Here is a 24,466-nt window from a genome sequence, read left to right on the forward strand (position 1 = left end):
AAATAAAATAAAATAAAATAAAATAAAATAAAAATAAAATAAAAAATAAAATTCTAAATGAAGTCTTTTTTGGCCTAGAATTAACTCTGGGATTTTCCAGAAAGTCCCTGGAAAATCACAAAAGAATTGTTCTTTCTCCTTATTTAAAAAAAGAGAGAGAGAGAGAGAGAGAGAGAGAGAGAGAGAGAGATGTTAAACTAACTAGGATAATTAGGCTTACATGATATGCTGAATTTCATGGGAAGCACTGTCAAATGAGAAGTAACACGAAGCCTTTTTAATGTATTTGTGCAGGTATATGTTACAAGTGTTCCCCAAATTGTATAAAATTCCTGGCATCTGATATGTCCTGGTATAACTTTATCAGTCATAATTCCAGTTTTATCTTAAAATGTTGTAGGTCACAGAAATAACCAAATTTCTTTGCAACAACCCTGTAATGAGCTCTCATCAGATCATTAACAGGGAGGCATTTTTAAGTCTTCTGTCATTTACATTAGTTATTGTTTTACTCAGATGCTTTTGCAAAAGTGTTCCTGGAAAAGCTTCATCTTCAAGGAGATTCATGGAAAGCACTTTGACAAGCATAGGTTTCTGATAGCTTTAAGATCATAAAACTGAACTGGGTAGGGGCGCCTGGGTGGCTCAGTCAGCTAAGCATCTGACCTCAGCTCAGGTCATGATCTCATGATTTGTGGGTTTGAGCCCCACGTCGTGTTCTGTGCTGACAGCTCAGAGCCTGAAGCCTGCTTTGGATTCTGTGTCTCCCTCTCCCTTTGCCCCTCCCCTGTCTCTCTCTGTCTCTCAAAAATAAATAAACGTTAAAAAATTTTAAAAGATGTTAAAAATAAAATAAAAATGAACTGGGTAAAAATTTCTTGAACTAATGGAAAAACTGGAATCCAGCAGAACAAGTAGTTAATACATAGGACTGAATGAACTGACAAGGAGAATTATAATTTTTTACGACTTTTTGTTTAAAGCATTGCTGGTCCTGTTTTTCCAAATTTAAGGAAACCTTTCTTTTAAGTTATGTATGACTTAAAGCAATTTGATATAGTATACCATTGTATACAAAGATGAAACATTTTTCTCCTTATCTGACCCCTCCAGAATTTGGAAACTTAAGTATTCTTTCCATGGCAATTTAGTCAGTTATTTGCATAAATTCAATGAGAATCTGGTCTCCTTATAACACAATCGGAAAGATTAGACAATATAGACTGAATATAGACTCAAGTATGACCAGACAGCTTTAAGGAACTACTTGGAAAGACCAGCCTGGTACCTTGCTTAAAGAGTTCCCAGCTGTCTTAACAGGTAAGTAAGGAAGGTTACTTCTTGGCAGGCCTGGGAACTTCAGGATATTTTGGGGGACCTAAGGAAAGAGAAATTCACCCAAACTATAGATACTGTAGATAAAATCTGATGGCAAGTCCTTGGCTTAGTTTCCTGGCCTCAGAGGTTTTTAAGAGCTCAATCTGAGATTCCTTATGAGAAGTTTCTGCAAAGCCGTATGAAAAAAGAGCTTATATGGCCAATCACTATTTTTGCTGTACTTATGTAAATAAGGCCATGTTTAATGAAAACAAATTAATTTAAAGTAATTATCTTTTAAAATATGGGAGTAATAGTAGAGAGAAAAAGTATGTTTGCACCTTTGTCTGTATTAGATTCTAATCCTTTAGTCTTTGAGGTTTTGTTCTATACCTGTAAACTGGACTAGATCCCGATTCTAGTTACCTCAAATATCCGGCTATGACTCTCCAAAATAACATTCCCAATTTTCTCCTATGCTTCTGATTTGGAATTACTAAGAACAAAGACTGCCCTTGAATCTCCTTAGAAGAGACTATACTAGGTCCTCCTCACTCTCCAGATGGCAACCAAACATCAGGGACTTGACCCCTGGGTACATATGTCACAGCTGAAGAAGGCTGCACCTGACATATGGTCCTGTGCAAAGCTGAAGACATCAAAATCAAATTCACTAGGAAGAGAAGGAGCCAACATTGAGGTATACTGCCTTCTCCCAAGACATCAGATCCAAAACATTTCTTTTTATTCCTCCTCCCGTCTGATTCTCCTTTTACCTAATTCTTACAGATGAGGTCTTTATGAGTCTTTTGTCCACGTTTTGCCTTGCTTGGGCCTTGAAAGGTATCCCAGGCCATTACAAAGGGGTTAGTCCAACTTCCAAATGACTGTGGACTTGCCCTGATGCTGTCTGTACACTCTACATACCCTTAAATTGCATTGGCCTCCATGGCTCACCTTTCAGGTTCAAACCTTTCAGACTCAAACGGGAATTACCAGGAAGCACATGTGAGTCAAAATTAGCTCCCTTTGGCAGATCCACTTCCCTGGTTAGGAGTGAGTACAAATGAGGCTGTGATAAGGAATCTCCTTAACTCTTTAAAGTATTACAGAATCTGTTGCTAAAAAAAAATAGCTACCCAAAAAAATCCTTAGACCTTCTGACTAAAGTCGTTCTTAGAAACAGGATTGCCCTTAATTATCTTTTGGCTGAACAAGGAGGTATCTGTGCTGTGAACAACACTACTTATGGCACTTAACACTTCTGAAGAAGTTGAAACTCAGCTGCATAAAACCACTGAACAAGCCACTTGGCTTAAGAAAGTGTATCCTTGCAGGGTGCCTGGGTGGGTCAATCGGTTAAGCAAGCGTCTGACTCTTGATTTTGGCTCAGGTCATGATCTCATGGTTTGTGAGTTCAAGCCCTGCATTGGGCTCTGTGCTGACAGCATGGAACCTGCTTGGGATTCTCTCTCTTCTCTCTCTCTTTGCCTCTCCCCTACTCTCTTTCTCTTTCAAAGTAAAAAAATAAACTTGAAAAAAAATTTTTTAATTAAAAAAGAAAAGAAAGTATCTCCCTCAACACTCCTTTAACTTATTTAATTTTGGTTGATTTGGGTGCTGGGGAACCACAGCTCCAAAAACACTCCAGATTTGGGGGATTACCCTGCTTACAATCATAGTAGTCTCTCTGGCACACTGTATTCTCTCAAATACAGCTTTCAATGTGTGCTCACAGCCGCTAACCACCAAACAAATCATCTCCTTCAGACCAGAATATCAGAAAAGAAATGGAGACAATAACTGACTTTAAAAATGTGAACCCAAAGTCATGATCTGTGAATACCACAAAGATTCAGCAAAAAAACCCACCAAAAACAGAAACAGAACCCATGGTGTGTGAATACCACACGGAGGACCAGCAAAACTGCAATTTCAGAGCAATAGCTAGGGGTGGCGCTAATGCCTTAAGTTTTGATCACATCTCTCAGGTGGGGTCGAGCGAGAGACAACAGGCCCCAAATGGGAGTCACTTGTGCCAAGTCCACATCACCAGACTGTCACCTAATGCCTAACCCAACTGCATTTTCGCCAGACTGGAATTTCCTGGTTAGTGAGAAAATCCACCTGGTAGACTCCTGTAGTCCCCCAACAGAATGTGACCTTGGCTGAAACAATCCACTTTTTGCTAGCAACTTCCTTTTCTCGCCCCTTCTGCCTGTAGAAGTCTCCTATTTTTACAGCTTTGCAGAGCTCCTCTCTATTATATGAGATGCTGCCGAATTCATGAGTCATTGAATAAAACAACTAGACCTTTACATTTTCTCAGTTGAGTTTTGGTTTTTAACATATGTAATAATCATATCATATAGTATACTTGATTTATTAATAAACTGAAAGTTTTGTTTAGTTCTTTATCTGGACACAGTTTGAACAAAAGCACATTTCTCATTAGGTCCAAAAACTTTTCTGAATGTTAGTTTTATACCAGAAATTTTCTAAATCTAGGCTTTCTTAACCAAACAATGAAGGATTTAATTATCATTAATTTGTCCTACTGAAAAATAAATACACTTGGGGCGCCTGGGTGGCTTGGTCGGTTAAGTGTCCGACTTCGGCTCAGGTCATGATCTCACGGTCCGTGAGTTCGAGCCCCGCGTCAGGCTCTGTGCTGACAGCTCAGAGCCTGGAGCCTGTTTCAGATTCTGTGACTCCCTCTCTCTCTGCCCCTCCCCTGTTCATGCTCTGTCTCTCTCTGTCTCAAAAATAAATAAACGTTTAAAAAAAAAAAAAAAAGAAAAGAAAAATAAATACACTTTAACCTAGTAAAGGGCAAGAGCCAAGTCAATTTGCTTGCTTCTTATACCACCTAGTCCATAACTACTTAGTACTAAGCTTCTACATGGTAATAAGGAAAAATTTAGGTAACCCTATGATTTTATACATGGATAAGTGAAGCCCAGAGAAATTATGTGACTTTCTAAAAGATCCACAGGTGGTAAAAGGCAGAACTAAAGCAGAGGTCATCTTAACTGTTAAAAGTTAAGTCAGTTAAAATACTGACTAAATAAAGAGAATTCTCAACTTCTTTCTAAAAACTGGCTCTACCCATTTTTAGCACTATGGCAGTCTAGACTAATGTGGTTAGGTCCCACCTCCTACAAACATATAGATTATTTACAATAAAAAAAAAAAAAGGTTTTAAGTGTACAGTCAAGTTCAAAAGGAAGAAAGACTCACCCTGAGGTGTTACAAAGGAAGAGAGAACTCAAAGCCAGAGCCAGAGCCGGAAGCCTGAGCTACCTCAGCAGTATCCTACGCATAGCTTAAAAGCTGACTCTGCTTTTAAGCCCTGGAGGCTGGGGATGGGCTGGGATTCTAAAGAGGTATGAAATTAAAGCTAAAGTGTCCTAATTTACACTGATACTAATCAAAAAAGCTGGTGCAACAATGATAGTATCAGATAAAACAGACTAAGTTAAAAATCAGTTCAATGTAAGGCACAAAATAGTTTTATGCCATTTTCACAGGAAAGGTCTCTGAGGTATAGAATGTTAACCTGAATGTTGGCTTTGGGACAGATTGTTACAACATGAGGGGAATTTAGACTGAGAATAGGGTACTCATTATTCCCCACTTCCTTTCAAAGGGATTTTACTCTACAGTTATCCCCAACAGGACACATTTGAAATTACTTTAAACATCTTAGAACAAAGCTATATTAACAGTCAAGTTTCAGGTTCAGCTATGAGTATAAATGTCTGCAACTATGGAGAATGATATTCTGTGAAATGCCTAAAAAGGAAAGAATAGAGAAAGTTTTATAGAATTCCCTTTCTGGGCTAAACGAACATTTCCTAAACTGTAAGGACATTTAAAAGGAATACAAAACTCTTTCTTTTACAAAATATATTTCCAAAAATATATCTAAAACATGAAAGATCTATATTGGCTTTTAAAATAAGCTTTACATTTATCTTGAATTTATGAGCTCTTTCCCCTTCCCATCCCCAAATTTCTTAATAGTTTTATGTCCTCTAAATACAAAGTATATGTTAGTATCTGCTTCTGAATACTTCCAGTGAGTTTAACTTCGGAAAAGAGCTGCTAAGCCCTTATCAAAAGATCTCAGGATGCTAGAGCTCATTTTATTATACTGAACCAACTGTGACAAATGGAAATGGTTGCCATTAGATGATTTTAGATTTAGATTTTCTTAGTTAAGCAGACAGAAATAAAGCCAGACACCCTGACCAAAAAAGACTTAAAAAAAAAAAAAAAAAAAAACAACCTATAGTAATAAGTTGGAAGTGTACTCATCAATTTATTATTAGAATAATCTTTTAGGCTAAGTTTATCACTCTTTTTGTCTAGAGTCGAGTTTTCACCTCAGAAAATCTCTTTTATTTTTCATTTTGTTTCCAGCTAAGGCCAAAATATCAAGTTTGAGACAAAGGCTTTTCCAATCCAAACTTAAAACAAAGCAAATAAAAGCCTAAGCTGCATTTCATTTTGCACTTCCATTTCCTGTAACTCCCAGAGGACTAAATCTTTTCAGTGGATCACTGTTCCGGATCTGAACTGCTTCACTTCACTGACGTCTTGGCAAGTCATCTACGTAATTTTAGTCACAGAGTTTTTACATAAAACATAAACGAAAGAGGAACACCTGGCTGGTTCAGTCGGTTAAGTGTCTGACTTCAACGCAGGTCATGATCTCAGGAGTTCAAACCCCCCATCCGGCACAGAGCCCACTTCGGATCCTCTGTCTCCCTCTCTCTCCGCCCCTCCCTCCCCTGTGAGCTCTCTTTCTCTCTCTCAACAAAACAAAACAAAACAAAAACAAACAAACAAAAAAACACTTAAAAAAACATAAGCAAAAGAGGACAGTCTGTTTTGGTAAACAATCTAGTATATTAAATGGTGAGTCACTTTTTTTTTTTTTTACCTTTGTCTTTCTTATAATTAAAAGTATCTAAATATTTATTTCTATATTCTTGTTGGACAGGAAGAGTCAAGTCACTTTAGAGACTCACTCTCAGAACTAATCAGGAAATCTCCAGGAATGTATATTAGAGTCATCAAGGTAACTTTTCCCAAAATATAGGTGTTTTGTCTCTTCTAGACACCCAATAAATTAAAATCTCTTTGGAAAACTCAGAAGATTAAAATAAGAAGGAAATACTATGCAATATTAAAAAGAACAAAGTTCATCTTACCAGCTCTGGGCTTTCATTTTACCCTTCTTATGAGCCAGTGTATCAGCCTGCTGCTTTTCATGGATGCTGGCAGAAGACATGAAAACTCCTGGGTCATTCACAGCACACAAGCAGAATGAGCACAGTGTCTGTGATGGTTCCCTTGCCCACAAGTCCCATAGCGGCCATGCAGATGGGCCCAGATGGATTTCTGGACAGGAAACCCAGATGGGTTGTGTGATAGGAAAAGAACACCAACCCTGGGATTCTGTTGTTTTATCACAGACAGCAAGCAAATCTCCTCTCTGTCCCAGAGGGAGACATTACCTCAACCCTCAAGGTTGCTTGCTGCAAACACAACTCTAAGAAATGGTCTAAGTCAGGGGCGCCTGGGTGGCTCAGTCGGTTAAGCGTCCGACTTCAGCTCAGGTCATGATCTTGCGGTTCGTGAGTTCAAGCCCCGCGTCGGGCTCTGTGCTGACAGCTCGGAGCCTGGAGCCTGCTTCCTGTGTCTCCCTCTCTCTCTCTGACCCTCCCCCATTCATGCCCTGTCTCTCTCTGTCTCAAAAATAAATAAACGTAAAAAAAAAAAAAAAAAAAAAATTAAAAAAAAAAGAAATGGTCTAAGTCAATAGTAATTAGGGCCTTGCGTTGTGTGAGAGGCCTTGTGTTCTTTAAACCAGCAAGATGTGTTGGAGTACGAGAGAACCAGATAAGAATGTTTCTCAATACATTTATATAAACTAATATGGAAATGTATCAAGAGTTAAGTATGAAGATTAAAATAAAAAAGAAAGATGTAGGAGCATATTATAGAATAACCTATAATTATTTGTGTTTGTTTGGTTTTGTTATTTACAGGAGAGACATGTATAGTCTTGTAAATGCACAGAAAACTTTTAGAAGGGTATATATAAGAACCTGCCTTGGAAGTGGGAGTGGGAAACCTGAGTATAAGAGGGACTTCTATTCTACTTTATACCATTCTTTTTGCTTTGTTATTACAAACACATGTCTTTTTAACAAATCATAAAAATTCACCTGTTTTCTATCAGTAGATATTCTGGCCACCTCCTCATTATCTCCTAAGGGTCCACGCTTTCCCTCTTCCTTTTCCTAATTAAAAGCAGATTAAGGGAGAAAAAAGATTAGTACACAAAACACAGAATTAACTCAGTATTTCTTATTTGAAGGTTGTTTTTCTTGGCTTTGGATCATTCACTTTTTTTCCTGATGAAAGTCTGCACTGACTTCACACATTGTTCCGGTTCAAGTTCAGACTACTTAATCTAGTAAGTAAGGCCTTTACAATCAGGCCCCTACATACTTTTCTAAAATACAGAAGGATTGAAAGTTATGGTCAGAAAATAAAATTCTGTAGTTTAAGATTTCAGAGTTGGGACAGTTTTGAGGAATAGTCCAGAGTGTGGCCATGGCTAAGAAGGACTAAAGGACAATAGAAGTAAATTAACTGGTTCATGTCCACCCAAGGATGCCAAAAAAAAAAAAAAAAAAGAAGAAGAAATAAACTAATTGGAATTGGGAAGATAAGAAACTACACAGTAAAGGTATTAGATATGGATTGTGGTAGGCAGAATAATGGTCCCCCAAAGACGTGCCTGTCCCAATCTCTGGAGACTGTGACTCCATTACATGACCATGACAAGACTGTAGATGGAATTAAGGCTGCTAATCATCCGACCTTGAGATGCAGGATTATCTGGTGGGCCCAATGTAATTACAAGCATCCTTACAAGTGAAAGAGAGAAGCAAGAGAGTTAGTGCCAGTGTGATGCAACATGAGAAAGACTCAGCCTGCCAGTGCTGGCTTTAAAGACGGAGGAAGAGATTCATGGTCCAAGACATGTGGGCAGCCTCTAGAAGCTGGAAAAGGCAAGGAAAGGGATTCTTCCCAGAGCCTCCAGAAGGAAAACAGCCCTGCTGACACTTTGATTTTAACCTAGTGAGGCCCATTTCAGGATTCTGACTTCCACAACTGTAAGACAACTGTGTGTGTTAAGCCACCAACTTTGTGGTAATTTGTTATAGAAGCAATAGGACACTAACATAAGGATGTCCACAAGTAAAACTTGAAGTAGAAAGTTTTGAGCCAGGGACCAAACTCCTTCATTTATTAATTCAACAAATATTTATTGAATCCTTGCTCTGTGCTAGCCACAGACCTAGCTGCTTAGGATGTAGCCCTTACAGAGCTTATGACACAGGAAAGTGACTATGCAGTGAGTAGATAATTAAGACAGAGTGATACAGCAGAATTCTGTGAGCCCCGAAATAGGTGGGATACGTAATAAATTAGAGACGGTTTGAAAGTGCGAATGGCAAACTTGGTGAATGTTAACCTCTTAGTCTTAAAAAACAAAGGCTGGATGCTAGAAAAGGAATAACCTCTAAGAAGTTTATAAGAAAAGCCACATCCTGGGAATAAGGTTTCTATTCCAGCAGAACAGGAAGTGGGGAAAGTGATGATGTTGGTAGTGAAATGGTGGGGGTGTGGATGGTAGCAGTGGTGATGGTGATTACATGAGTGATAATAATAACAATACCTAACAGTGAGTGTTTCCCAAGTAGCAAGCTCTAAATTATCTCTTTTAATCCTCACAACTTTACAGAGTTGCTCCTATATTGTTCCAATTTTACAAATGAGGAAATTGTGGCTGAGAGAGATTAAATAATTTGACCAAGGTCACACAGCTAATAAATGGGAGAGCCAGGATCTGAGCCCTAAATCCATCGTCTTAACCATGATGCTATCTGCTACTGTTCTGGAAAAGTACAGTGAGGACACAATGGGAAGAGTTGGAAGACAGGGATAATATATGATGTGTAGAGAAAAATGAAGCAATAATGCAGTTACTCCAATTCTTATACTAAAGTAATATTCAGGAAATTAGGTATGTTTAAGTTAACTAAAATGAAAAGCCGAACCAATAGGAGAAATTATTATTTTAAAACAACAGCCATTTTCAATAGTGCTGATTTCTAGTCTAAAAGTTTTAATTAAATGTGCTTTTCCCTTGATAGCTCAGAGCCGGGAGCCTGCTTCAGATTCTGTGTCTCCCTCTCTCTCTGCCCCTCCCCTGCTCATGCTCTGTCTCTGTCTCAAAAATAAATAAAAACATTTAAAAAAATGTGCTTTTCCCAAGAAGTCTCATAAACAAGTAGCTTCTCTCCCACTCATTTATCTAGTTTTGGGCTGGATTCTTAAAACTTCTTAGGTCTTAAGGCATAAAATGTAAAAACGTATACTTGGCTGAACAATCCTCAAGGAACACCCATACAGTGTAAATATTTGGCAACACAGAAAATCTCAGATACAGTCGTATTTAGAAGTGGTTGTAAGTTAGGGCACCTGGGTGGCTCAGTTGGTTAAGCATCTGACTTCAGCTCAGGTCATGATCTCATAGTTCGTGGGTTCAAGCCCCATGTCGGGCTCTGTGCTGACAGCTCAGAGCCTGGAGCCTGTTTCGGATTCTGTGTCTCCCTCTCTCTCTCTGCCCCTCCCCCACATGTGCTCTGTCTCTCTCTCTCAAAAAATTAAATAAACATTAAAAAAATTTAAAGGGGCACCTGGGTGGCTCGGTCACTTAAGCATCCGACTTCAGCTCAGGTCATGATCTCACGGTCCATCCATGAGTTCAAGCCCCATGCTGGGCTCTGTGCTGACAGCTCAGATTCTGTGTCTCCCTCTCTCTCTGCCCCTCCCCTGCTTGCACTCTGTCTCTTTCTCAAAAATAAACAAATATTAAAAAAAAAAACAAAACAACCAAATACCTTTAAAAAAATTAAAAGAAAAAAAAAGAAGAGGTTGTAAGTTAAAATATACTGAAGCTGGTAAAAATAAATGACAATCTAAATGTCCAGTACTAAGGGAATACAAATGGTACATCAATAAAATGGATTGTTACGCAAACATTAAAAAGATAATGGCAAACACATATGGCACATGGTATGTGCCAGTCACTATCTAAGAGCTTTATAAATACTAATTCAACCACTTTTCATAAAAGCCCCATATGGTATGTACCAGCTACATCCTGCTTTACAGATGAGGAAGTTGAGAGAGGTAAAGTTACTTACTCAAGATTACACAACTAGTAAGAAATGCAGCTCAGATGTGAACCCAGCTAGGCTAACTACAAAACCACTAGCTATTCTTAAACTATTAGACTAAGTTGCTGTTTCAATGTTTATAACAGTATTACAGCATAAGCATTTTCCTATGTTAAGTGAAAAAGGCTGGATCCAGATCCAGAATGAAATGAGAAATCAAAGCCATTAATAATATGTGGAGCCAGGCTGAGGGTTGAGAGAGTGATTAAGAAATAGGGAGTGGGGCACTTGGGTGGCTCAGTCGATTAAGCATCCGACTTCGGCTCAGGTCATGATGTCACGGTTGGTGAGTTTGAGCCCCATGTCGGGCTCTGTGCTGACAGCTCAGAGCCTGGAGCCTGCTTGGGATTCTGTGTTTCCCTCTCTCTCTCTCTCTGCCTCCCCCCCGTTTGTGCTCAGTCTCTCTCTCTCTCAAAAATAAATGAACATTTAAAAAATTTAAAAAAAAAAGAAAAAGAAATAGGGAGTAACAATGCATAACAGTTTTAATAATGTTAACATTTCACATAGGAATTGGAAGAGAAAACTACTCCAAGAGATACCATCTTATCAGGAAGAGTAAATACCGGTATACATACAGACTTTATACCCTCACAAAAATCAACTCAAAATGGATCATAGACCCAAATGTAAAACACAAAACTATAAAACTCCAATAAATAACATAGGAGAAAACCTAGATGACATTGGGTATGGCGATGACATTTTGGATGCACAAAGGCATGCTCCATGAAAGAAATCAGTGATAAACTGGACTTTATTAGAAGGAAAAACTTCTCCTCTATGAAAGACATTGTCAAGAGAATGAGAAGAGAAACCACAGACTGGGAGAAAATATTTGCAAAAGACACATCTGATATAAGACACTTATCCAAAATAACAAAGAACTCTTAAAACTTAACAATAAAAAAAAACCAGACTAAAATATGAGCCAAAGACCTTAACAGACACCTCATCAAAAAAAATATACAGACGACAAATAAGCATATGGAAAAATGCTCCACATCACATGTCATGAGAGAAATGCAAATTAAAACAAGATACCACTACCTGCTTCTTGGAATGCCCCAAATCCAGAACACAGACAACACCAAATACTGGAGAGGATGTGAAGCAACAGGAACCCTCATTCATTGCTGGTGAGAATGCAAAATGGTACAGCTACTTCGGAAGACAGTTTGGTAGTTTCTGACAAAACTAAATACACTCTTTATCATACAATCCAGCAATCATGCTCCTTGGTATTTACCCAAAGGAAGTGAAAACTTATGTCCACACAAAAATTTGCATACAGATATTTATAGCAGCTTCATTCATAATTGCAATAACTTGGAAGCAACCAAGATCTCCTTCAGCAGGTAAATGGATAAATAAAGTGTGTACATCCAGACAATGGATCTTACTCAGCGCTAAAAAGAAGGAAGTGATCAAACCATGAAAAGGACATGTGGGAACCTTAATGCATATTGCTGAGTGAAAGAAATCAATCCGAAAAGGCTACATACTAATATAGGATTCCAACTATATGATGTTCTGGGAAAAGCAAAATTATGGAGACACTTTAAAAAAAAAAAAAAATCAGTGGTTTGCCAGGGTTGGGGGTGGAAAGATAAATAGGTGAAGCACAGAGAATTTTTAGGGAAATGAAAATATTCTGTATGATACCATAATGATGGTTACATGCATTATACATTTGTCCAAACCCACAGAAGATACACCACCAAGACTGAACTATAAAGTAAAATGTAGACTTTGGGTGATCAGGGTGTGTCAATGTAGTAGGTTCATCAATTGTAGCAAATGAACCACTCTGGAGAGGATGTGGTTAATGGTGGATATCACGTGGGGATAGGGGGACAGGGAGTACACAGGAAATTTGTACACTTTCCCGGAAACTTTGCTGTGAACCTGTAAGTGCTTTAAAAAGATAAAGTTCTAATCGTCAATAAGTTAATTCCTTAATTCCCTGTTAAAATTCTTCAATGTGGTCCCTACTTATAAAATCTAAACTCCCTTGGAAGGCATACAATATTTTTTATTAGCTGATTCCTGTATACGTTTCCAAGTTCATCTTTAGTCTCTTCCCTCCACCTAACTTCACCCTCCTCCGTGAGGACCCCAAATTCTCTTACTCCTCCAGATGTTTCCATATGGAGTCCCTTGGCTTGGCAAATACCTACTCATTCTTCATGTCTCAGTGCAAATGCAGCCTTCCCAGTGCATCTTTCCCTCACTTCCCCATGTAGCACCTGGCCTGCAGTCTGAATTCAGTCGTGGTAGCATCTCTGCTTATACTTGGTACTTGACTCTGCCATCCAATTGCATCTTAATCGTTTAAATGCTTAATTTTAGTCTCCGTTAGAAAATGAGAACCAAATCTTTTCTTTTTGTATCTCCAGTGGCAAGCACATAGCCATATCCACCATAATGAAGACATCAAAAAGAAAACGAAAAAGAGATGGTTATGAATGACCTTGTAAGAGTACTGTGGGAATTTAAGGATTTATAAAAAATCATTTTGTGGAATATGTGAAACAACCTTTCAGCACAATTACTGACAAGTTGGAAACTTCCATAAACAGATGCAGAATACAAGTACAATTTTGCAAGAGAAGAAAAGCACAAATCCTGTGCTTAAAAAAAGATGGAAGGAAAGTACCAAAATATTAAAAGCGATGTTGTCAGAATGGTAAGAAGCCATGGGGTAATTTTCCCCCTTTCCTCTTTTTCAAACAATGTCTTAAATGCTTAAATAACCTAATACTACACTCCATATATGGCCTTGGTCCCCTAAAACATTGAGAAACTACCATCATGCCACTCAAAGCACAGAGGAAAATGATGAGACAGTAGCACCTTGCTGCCCAAGGGCTGGAGAAAGTAAAGCTGTAGAATGTACGTGCTTCAAACCCACTGGCTTCTAGGACTATCTTTTTATACATTCCTAATCTGTTTTGATCACCTCTTTGAGATCCAAAAAAGAGACTTATTTAGGAACAAGAAATCAATTAGCACTCACAGATCACCTATTACAAAAGTAGATGTTAAAGGGGTATAAATAAGACATGGAAAAATAAGGTAAAATAAGACATGATTTCAACCTTCAAGTAATTTAGTTTGGTGGGAGGAGGAAAACGACTCACATGAAACATCAACTGTATACAACTGAATGATAAATTATGTAATCTAATTGTCCAAACCAACATATAAATACCATTAATACCTGATAAACATGGCATAGTCTGAGATGGTTAACAATTCTATTTTTAGATTAGAAAGATGAGCTATTACAGCTATGAGTTACAAATACCACACTAAACCACAAAAGTACTTTGCAAATTTTAAGGTTTTTGAGTTTGTTTTTAAGTGTGACAGAAACTGAAACAATCAAATCTTAGACCACTGCTTTTCTAAGTGAGAAAAACTATGGAAACAAAATATACCTGAGATTTTTGTCTTTGGGCTGTATTTACTGTTGGGAAGAGCTCCATCCAGAGACTGAGCAGAGTGAAAAGGTTGACTTTAGAAAGCCTTGGTATTTGACCTACAAAAGAGAGGCAGACACTTTAAAATTTTACTAATGATGAAAATAGAAACTAATACTCAAGGCCGTTTGGGTGCTAACGCCTTAACTCAGCTGCATTAGTAGGAGGCAGAAAAAAAGGATACGCGGACAAGACAATCAAGGGCAGGAGACTGGCTACAACCTCACTTTCAGCGACCTCCTCTGGCACTTTTCAAACTTGGGCCCTTTCTCCGGCCCTCACATGTCAAGGGTAAAAATGGCACAACTGATACAAGTAACTATGGGAACAATCCAAAGGAAGTTATGAGAAGTCCTTGCATCTGATGTCAACGTGGAGCGAGCTTTTCTTTACATTGACGTGTTGCAAAAAGGGCAGTTGAGGTGACCTTTGCTGGCAAGGCATTGAAATACAGGAAAGCGTCACGTGTGGTTAATTTGGAAATCAAGTCAAAAGCACGGAATTTTCAAGCTCAATACTCGAGATCCTAGCTCTAGGTCCTGAGAGGAAAAGGAAAAGAAGGAAAAGGGGCGGGGGGGGAGGGGTGGGCTGTGAGCGCGACTTCAAAAGCGGGTGCTGCCGGGCCAGGGGTTGGTTCCCCTGTGACAGAGGCAAGAAAGCGCCTAGGGCGGGAATGAGACGTCCCGGGGCAGAAGCTCAGGCGAAGAGGGGCAGGCAGGGAAAGCGGAGTTAGTCGGAGGCAGAGGCTCAGGGCAGAGCGAAGGCTGGGGTGGCAGCGGCAGGGTCCGGGGCACTCACCAGTCATGCTGCCAGTCTGGGTGCTGACTGACCGCCCGGCCCCCGCGCTCTCCAGATTTTGCATCTGCCCTGCTTCTTTCATCCCAAGCCTAGCGGCCTCTGCTGCCCAGAATACCTCTCGCTGTCCGGCATGATCTTGGCCCCAGCGGCTCCACCTCTAGCCTCCTCCCAGCAACTGTACGGTAACCGCCAACTCGGCGCAGCCAGCTGACGTCAGAGCTTGGCCGCCACTTCCGGGCGCCTTGTCTGTTGCGTTAGCGAGGCGTGGACGCGTTGACGAGAGGCTGCCCCTCTGGGGGCTGCCGGTTAGTTAAGAAGCGCTGCGCGATAAATCAGTTAAGGCCCGAATTTAGCTGTCCGCTGGTTTTGCTGAAGGCCAACTGAGGATGTTTTGGCCTGGAAGTCCCAGGGTGTACACACTCTAATAGAGTGATGAAGCCTGCGCAGACTTGAGAGTTTTGGTGAGAGAGTGAAGGGGAATTGAAATGGAAAGCTGCCCTATCGGTCACCGTCGAGATCTTAGAGAAGGGAGGAGGTGTTGGGGGGTGGGGGGGGCGGGGCGCGGAGCTGGGCGGCCCAGGTGGTTGCTACCATCAGTGATTGGCCAGTCCTTAGGAACTCAGTGCCACGGACAGCCATAGGGACGTTCTGATTTTCATCAAACATAAGATCTCAAGGGGTGCAACTGTGATTATGAAAAAGGTGTGTGGGGGGGAGGGGGAGTACTCCTGGGAAATATGAGAAGTACCTGATATTGTAGATTTGTGACCAGTGCATTTTATTTGATTACTTCATAAGTGTCCCAGGCAGGAGTCAAATTGAAGCTCCACCCTTCCTCCCCAGTGACTCAGAGCCCAGTTTCCATAACCAACCTCTTATGTTATCATAACTTGAAATACTGACAAATAGCAAGACATAAAAACTGCTTTTTGAAAGCAAAAGCTGAACATTATTAAAATACATTATCTTGTGAAGGACTGAAGGGAATCTTCAGTGATGATGGGTATGGCTATGGTTCCTTAATTTTCACTACTGTATAGTATTTCATTTTAGCTATATACCACAATTTATTTATTTAGAATGGCTAAAATAAAAAGTGCTGACAAACCAAATATTGACAAGGATGCAGACAGCTGGCTATCTCATACATTGTTGGGAGGAATATAAAATGGCACAGATACTTTGGAACAGTTTGACAGTTTCTTATAAATATATGCTTGTCCTGTCACCCAGCAATCATACTCCTGGGTATTTATGCTAGAAAAATGAAAACTTAGGTTCACACAAAACTCTGTATATGAGTGTTCATAGAAAGCTTTATTTGTAATAGTCAAAAACTGGAAAAAAGCCAAACAACCTTCAGTGAATGAATAGACAACAAACTAGAGAACATCCTTGCCGTGGAATACTACTCAATAAAAAGGAAGGATACATGCATCAACTTGGATGGATCTCCAGGACATTGTGTTGAGTGAAAAGAAAAAAAAAACAGTCTTAAAGTGTTATGTACTGTATGATTATATACCATTCTCAAAGTGTGGTGATGGAGAACAGATCAGTGGTTGCCAGGTGTTATGGTTGGGAGAAGGGTACCACTAAGAGGTAACACAAGGTTGGGCACTGACTGGCACCGAAAATACTGTGTTAAAAACTAGTGAAATCCAAATAGGGTATATACCTGAATTAATAGTATTGTACCAATGTCAGTTCCCTGGTTTTCCCAATGTGCTATGATAATATATTATCATTGCAGAAGCTTAGAGAAAGGCACATAGGAACTCTCTATTATTTCTGCAACTTGTTAGAGTTTTAAACTCTTTCAAAATAAAAAGATATAGCATCTGTATCATATATATGTATATATATATGATTATATATTAAATATATATTAAATATATTTATAATTAACATTTTAATATATTTAATATAATAATATATTTAATATACATTAAATATATAGTGTATATATACATATATATGTATATATACATATATACATTTTATATATATATATGTATATATATATATACATATATATATATATATATAAAATCATTAATCTCTACAAGCCAAATCTACCCTTTGAACAACCATTAGCTTTGTTGCTCATGTCCTTCTCTTTGGATTTCTGTTTTCATTACATTTTTAGTCTCATAGTATTTCAGAGTAATACTCTGAGTAAATACTCTGATTATTTCCTTTACTTTCTTGCTAGTTCAGCCATATTTTATTTAGCATTTTTTAGTACTTTGTCACAAATTTTTTGGGGCTATCTTATCTACAATATTACTGGAAATAATGGTTCTGCTGCAAAGGAGAATAAGGACTAAAAAGGAGTACAAGACAAATGCTACCTCAGTGCTAAGAAATGGGACAAGCTCAGTTCAGGTGAGCACAACAAAACCCAGCTTAATCAATAAAATGGTTTTAAAATCAATAAATAATTCTTTATATCAAGTGGAAAGAGCATGGACTTTGATGTCAGACAGATAAACTATATTCACACTCTAACCACCCAAGTTATTTACTAGCTAATTTATAAGTTAGCCGAGACTAAGTTAGCTGTGGGTAACAAATAACCACCAAATCTCAGTGGCTTGCCACAACAAAGGTTTCTTTCTGGCTCACATATGCTGCAGCTCTGCTCCTGTGGATTGGCTCTGGGATCTAGACTAAAGGAGCAGCCTTTGGATATTCTTTTTTCCTGGCGGAAGGAAAAGAGATGGCAGAACTACATGATGACTCTTAGAGCAAGTCTCATGTCAAGCCAGACTCCAGTGAGATGGGATGTGTAATCCTGTTTCAGGGACATGCTGAAAAGGCAGGTACAGCAAATACCCTGACAGTAATGCAATATTAATGAATTAACCTTACTAATCATAGATCCTTTGCCTGTTACTTCATATCTTGTCAGTAAAAAGAACTCCCATATCCCCCTTTCCCAGAATCTGCAGTTTTCAACCTTTTATCACATTTGTACCATTTTTTTTGTTATTCTGTTACATTTGCACACCTCCCCCACCCCATTCTTTTTCTGAATCACTTGAGAGTAGGTCACAGACGCCTGCCTTGCCCAATCCCCTCTTGAAAACTTCAGTATGCATTTCTACAAAACAAGGACACTCTAACACATGCTAATTCAGCAGTCCAAAACAGGAAATCAGCACTGATTGAACACTACTGTGCAATCCACAGACCCTATTCAAAATTTGAAAAGTGTTTCAACATGGGTCATTTCTATTCTGGTACAGCATCCCATTCAGATTCACTGAGTTTTGCCCTTCATTATTTTCCTTCAACCTGGGACATTTCCTCAGTCACTACTAAAGTCATTTTGCCTTCTGTAATTGATCAGTATTTTGTGAAGAGAAATTCCCCAAACTATGCTAACATCCTATACCAATCAAACCTCTACATACCAACTTTAGCATTTATTGGTGAATCCCACATGAATTAATCACCATTTTTAAAAAATTTTTTAAATGTTTATTTTTGAGACAGAGAAAGACAGCGAACGGGGGAGGGTCAGAGAGAGGGAGACACAGAATCTGAAGCAGGCTCCAGGCTCTGAGCTGTCAGCACAGAGCTCAATGCGGGGCTCGAACTCACGGACTGTGAGATCATGACCTGAGCCGAAGTCAGATGCTTAACTGACTGAGCTACCCAGGTGCCCCAATTAACTACCATTTTAACGGCTGTCCAGTTGTGATTTCTTATTTCCATAATTCTTCCTACATATAGTAGTTGTCATTCTAAAATAAGGAAGAGCTTTTCCCTCTTCCTCATTCATTCATTCATTCATTCATATCTATATGGACTATTCCCATTTTGTTCAATGGGCTGTAATCTGCTATTTATTTTAGTGCTCAAATTGTCCCATATTTGATGAAATCCTCAAGTTGTGTCTTTTATCCTTTTGATACACCCTCATCGATCATTGAGCACTTCTTTACATTCTAGTACAAGATGCTCCAGACTCATCTTCTACATTCTCCGCACCAGACTTAGAGTCAACCATTTCCCCAAGGAGCCCTGGTTCCTTTTAGTGTTTAAAAACGAAGATCTAGGCAGTAAGTGTGCTGATTGCTACTGCTACGTTATTACTACTAGACCCTCTGAGACGATAGATCTAGAAAATATATTAGTATCTATATACGTATATACATATACTCATGTATCTCTTTCAGCAGCTATCTGTCTCTTTAAACGTTCACAATGAGGGGCGCCTGGATGGCTCAGGTCCTGATCTCGTGGTTTGTGGGTTTGGGTTGAGCCCCACATGGGGCTCTGTGCTGACAGAGCCTGGAGCCTGCTTTGGATTCTGGGTCTCCCTCTCTCTCTGCCCACTAACACTCTGTCTCTCAAAATTAAGTAAGTGTTTTAAAAAAGCATTGACCCCTTCAATTCTGGTCTAGCACATCAGGGTTATTTCTAGCCTCTCCCTTTGCCGTATTTGTAAACCTCTTCTTGAACAGCAAGAAACCTCATTCCCATTATCCTCAATATAGTTTCTTCTCTTTCGCTTTCCTTCTCCCCCACCCCAATTCCTGTAATCTAATTTCCTTAGCACATTGGTTGCTTCCTTGGCTTCACCACCCATGCTGCTGCTGCTGCTGTTGCTGCTGTCACAGCCCCTTTGGCCTCTAAGGGAAGGGAGGAGAGGGGAGGGGAGGTAATGGGAGGCTATAAAATAGCTTTTGAGTGAATTATTCAGAGAGGGAAGAAAGAAGACATGAAGGGAGGGAGGGATGTACAGTGGTAGTAGGTTTATCACAAATTTTCTTAAAGTCTAAATGGTCCCAAATAGCACAGTGCCTGGCAAAGCATAGGTGCTCAATATCATTAATTATTGTCCTTCCCTTCTTTGTCTTCCATTTGTTTATTCTCTATAGAAAACCCGAAACTTCTCCTTTTATTCTAGGTCCTATTGGTTGGGAATACTAGTCCCAGCAGTGTGTTTATTTGAACAGAAACTTCTCACAACAAAACAAGCAGAGGTGGCATGGAGCCCATCATAAAGACATGGCATCAATACTGGACTTGTTCCTATGCTGGTGTGTGGCAGAGACCACATACCTTGTTAGTAGAGAAAGTGTACCTCCCACTCAGTCTTGCTCTCTTACGTGGAAGGCACATCATGACCAGTGACTCTGTCTTCTGCAAGCCTGGAGATGAGGTGGCCACAAGACTGATAGGGACTGCTGGTGGCCAGTGCACCCTTGTGGACAGTATTGGCCCTAATTTGGTCATTTTAAGCAAGGATGTAACCATAAACACCACCCTGCGTCCAGAAATTAAGGTTTCCTAAACAATTCTCAGAAGGCAGTTCCTGGCAGCACTTAAACCCCAAGAAAGCAAAGAGAAGCCTGAAACAAAATCCAGATGCCTTTCACAGAACATTCGCTTTGTTATGGAGGGCAGTGCTGCCAAAGAGAAATGACCTCTCAGGCTTACCATACATTGTCCCAAACGGTGTCCTCAGAAAAGTAAACGTAGTGCCACATAGATTAATGTACTACAAAGTAAGAATGTCCAGGAACCTTGGGAATGTCTGTGCTCCCATGAGATGGAAAGGATCAGCAAGCCCACTTCCCGTATTGTCTGTCCTGAGGCACTCTGCCAGAAGGCCATCCAACAGGTGCCTGGGCATCACGGTCCATATCTCAGCAACTTTTGGGTCCTCATTTGTGTGGCACCCTCTGGAATGGTTTGGATCTCCCTCCCTTCCTTCCTTCCTTCCTTCCTTCCTTCCTTCCTTCCTTCCTTCCCCCCTTCCTTTTATTTTTGAGAGACAGAGAACCGTGAGTTCATGACCTGAGCAGAAGTCAGATGCTCAACCGACTGAACCACCCAGGTGCCCCTGGTTTGAGTATTTCTAAATCAGCATCCTTGAAGAAGTCCTGTAATTAGACATGTTAGAAATCAACAGAAGAGACTAGAGGGACATAAAGGGAGGGAATAGAGAGGGAGTTGATGGAATATCTACTATGCATCAGACACCTTATGTAACAAATAATGGTAAGAGAAGAGTATCTTACTATTTACTGTGTTCCATTCTAGCTACTTTGCACATATTATTTACACCTTCCAACAAACTTGTGAAGTGGGTATCATTATTATTACCCCTACTTAGAGGAACGAAGACATTGAGTAATTTGCCCAAACACTATGGCTTGAAAGATGTGGGAGCAAGATATAAGTGTACGTTACTTTAATATAATTCTATGATATAGATGTTTATCATCTCCATTTTACAGATGAGGAAACTAAGGCCCCTGGAGCACCAACATCAGTATCACTCAGGAGCTTGTTAGAAATGCAGTCTTGGGCCCCAGTTTAGACCTATGGAGCCAGAAGCTGGACAGAACCACTGGACAGGACCAGAGGGCTCCAGCAGGTCTTAAACTTGCACATGGGTAAAAGTCACTTGGAGACTATGTTAAAACCCTGATTCCAGGGGCCAGCCACTAAAGACTCTGAGTCTCTGGTATTTAGCAGTAGAATTTTGGCGCTCTATAGAATTGCTTCTACCAAGTACCAAGATGATGTGTTTGGTATCCCATCATCTATCAACATTAGCTGATGTTAAAAATTAAGCAAAATGTTCATACTAGTTAAGGAATAGGTATCAATGTTTTATTTAGTTCAGGGGTTGGCATGCTTTCTGTAAAGGCCCAGAGAGTAAATATTTTAGGCTTTAGGGACCATTCAGTCTCTGTCATATATCATGAAAGCAGCCATAAGCAATATGTAAATGAATGAGCGTGTAGATGTTTTCTAATACAACTCAATGAACATTTCCTTCATCTGGCTTATAACAGAGAATGTCCAGTGATATCAATGAGACCTAGTTCAGCATGCATTTGAGCATTGGAGCTTTAAATACTTGGAGAGGAAAGGACTCTAAGTAAAATAGCTGATACTATAGGGGAGGAAAACAACTTTACTCTACCCTTCTAGATTCTTGGCTGAGAACTCTCCCATCTCCATAATAAAGACAGATTAACAAGATAAAACAAAACATTTCAATTACATATGTAAGGGAGCCCCTCAAAGATATGAGACTCAAAGCTGGCCAGGCAGTTGAGACTTACATACTGTTCTGAGCTAAGGAAAAGGATAGAGGTTTGGGGCTTCAAAGAGGAGGAAGACAATTCTCAGGAAGATGAGAAGAGTAAATTAAATGTTTGGTAAGCAAATGTTTTTCCTGCCACACAGATAAGTCTCTCAGATGAAAAAGCTTTCTCTGATAATGGCTCTCTTCCTGGTATGGGTGCCCTTTCTAATATTTTTAGGCAGTTAAGAAGGAGATAAAAAGCTTTTCCTGAAACTACCAGGCTTTGATTATCTTCAGCTCAAAATAATCCACATGCCAAAGTAGCATATTTTGGGGTGGCTTATTCTGAACCTCCTCAATACAATATTCCCGGTTAACTTTCTTCAGCTGAATCATAACACTTTTTCCACTGGGCTAGAACATCCTAATCCTTTATCAGGTTCTTCAAGGTAACCTCTCACCTGCAGGGCTATAAATTGCCACTGCTTCTATCTAGTATGTTACAAATTAAAAAAAAAAACAACAAACAAACTTGACAAGTAATCCTCATTTTATCATTTTCCAGGTGTGCAGTAATTTTTCTCATCGGCAGTAGAAGAAAAAGCCCTGTGAAGTTCAGTACTGTTTGCTGTAAAGATTATCATTGAAGACACAGTTTTCTAGCTTATAGGATGTTACCTTGGAGTACCCACAGGATAAATTCTCCTGTCTGCACTAAGTCATGTAACCTCCCCGATCAGACACCGGGAATGAGTTTCGTGTCCTCACTCTCTCTGGTATAATCTTATTTTATCTACACTCATTTGTACTTACTTCCTACTTTCCCCATTAACTTAATTTTTATCTTATTTTTGGCATTTTTGTAAATTGCCTTATGTTCTTTTTGGAATACAAATTTATTTAAATGGAGAGGATGTTCAAATTTGAGGATTCCTTAGTTTCATGTGCCTTGAGAAGGAAGAGGAAATGAAGCTGATATTTGCATACTCAGAAAAATACATATGATGTCCTTTATAGCAACTTAAATGTAATACACTCATATTTACATCATCACTTATATGACAAAGGTTGTATGTTCTTAGTTCACATATCCATCACACATGCCTCACCTAAAGGGATCTAAATAATCTAGGCAGTTACTCTGCAGTGTTTCTTTTTTGTTTTGTTTTTCAAACTTATTTTATTAAAAATTGTTAACGTTTATTTATTATTGAGAGACAGAGAGAGACAGAGCATGAGCATGGGAGGGGGAGACACAGAATCTGAAGTAGGCTCCAGGCTCCGAGCTGTCAGCACAGAGCCCGATGTGGGGCTTGAACTCACCAACCGCGAGATCATGACCTGAGCCGAAGTTGGATGCTTAACTGACTGAGCCAACCAGGCGCCCCACAAAATTCTTACTTTATTAGGTTGAAATAAGCTGAAAACTTTATTTTCCTCACAAAAAAGCAATATTTCCTGTATTATTCCTAGATAAACCACAAAACTTATTTTTGCAGTAAGACCAGTTTTTCCCGGTTATGTATATAAATCAACATGAGGCAATAGATATAGTCATGAAAAAAGAAAAAGAAAATAGGGAAAACCAGACAAATCAATTATTAGTGTCTGTAGACTCGGGTCCTGTCTTCTGTGCAAAATAATGCTTACCGTACATCTGCTAAAAAGCTGATGGCCCTGTTAGGCCATGGGCACAAAAGGATGCAAGCAGCAGCAAGTGTGGGGCAACAATGGCCCATTCTTCCCTTTTTTGCCTTTTTTTTTTTCTTTTTATTTAGAGAGAGAGCAGGAGAGGGGCAGCAAAAGAGGGACAGAGACAATCTCAAGCAGGCTCTGCACTGTCAGCATGGAGCCCAACACAGGACTTGATTCCACAATCGTGAGATATGACCTGAGATGAAATGAAGAGTCAGATGCTTAACTGACTCAGTGCCCTGGCTCATTCTTCTATTTAATGGTAAAAGTAACTTATTTATTTACATCCCCTAGATAAACACTAAATCTACACAGAAATCCTCTGTACGTGAGTGCTCGGTTTCTCACTTTCTATTAACCGCCATTACAGATTTTTAACAATACACTTGAAACACACTGTACTTAAGTCAGACGCTTTGTTGCATTTCATAAATTATTTTCCTCCTCCTTTATCCTCTGTGTCCTCAACATCTTTTTCTTCCAAGAACTGATAACTCAAATGCTGGTCATTAGATCACTGTCCCAAATGGCTTCAAACCCTCCATCGTGCCTCCCACAGGAATCACATACAAATGAAACTCTGCATTTTTAATACTATCTTCTTGGAGAACACAGAGCATGCATAAGTTCAGACCATGGCCATTTAAGAGATGAGTGGTCAGTGACTAGCAGGTGAGTGGGAGGCCTGTAGGCAAATTTGCCTTCAATGATTAAGTGGCTTGGATGCATCTTACAGCTTTACCTGCTAATAACTGATAAGAGGCATCCTAAAGCATTCTCTGAGA

At 39.4% G+C, this 24,466-nt stretch overlaps 1 protein-coding gene and 1 long non-coding RNA gene across 3 annotated transcripts in view; one reads left to right on the top strand and one right to left on the bottom strand.

Moving 5' to 3' along the window:
- The window catches only part of CDADC1 (cytidine and dCMP deaminase domain containing 1), a 54,484-nt gene extending 39,379 nt beyond the window's left edge, over nt 1–15,105 (bottom strand). For both annotated transcript variants that reach the window (XM_049646890.1, XM_049646892.1), the window contains exons 1-3: nt 14,930–15,105; nt 14,090–14,190; nt 7,557–7,631 (exon numbers count right to left, since the gene is read on the bottom strand). In XM_049646890.1, coding sequence (XP_049502847.1) covers nt 7,557–7,631; nt 14,090–14,190; nt 14,930–15,011 — 258 coding nt within the window. In that variant the 5' untranslated portion in view covers nt 15,012–15,105. The remainder of the gene's footprint in view (nt 1–7,556; nt 7,632–14,089; nt 14,191–14,929) is intronic.
- Nucleotides 15,106–15,187: 82 nt separating this feature from the next.
- LOC125933762 (uncharacterized) lies at nt 15,188–22,895 on the top strand. The gene is made up of 2 exons (XR_007461093.1): nt 15,188–15,390; nt 22,552–22,895. It is a non-coding gene; the product is annotated as an uncharacterized LOC125933762 (long non-coding RNA).
- The last annotated feature ends 1,571 nt before the right edge of the window (nt 22,896–24,466 follow it).

This window comes from Panthera uncia, assembly GCF_023721935.1.
Source record: "Panthera uncia isolate 11264 chromosome A1 unlocalized genomic scaffold, Puncia_PCG_1.0 HiC_scaffold_16, whole genome shotgun sequence".
Lineage (NCBI taxonomy): Eukaryota > Metazoa > Chordata > Mammalia > Carnivora > Felidae > Panthera > Panthera uncia.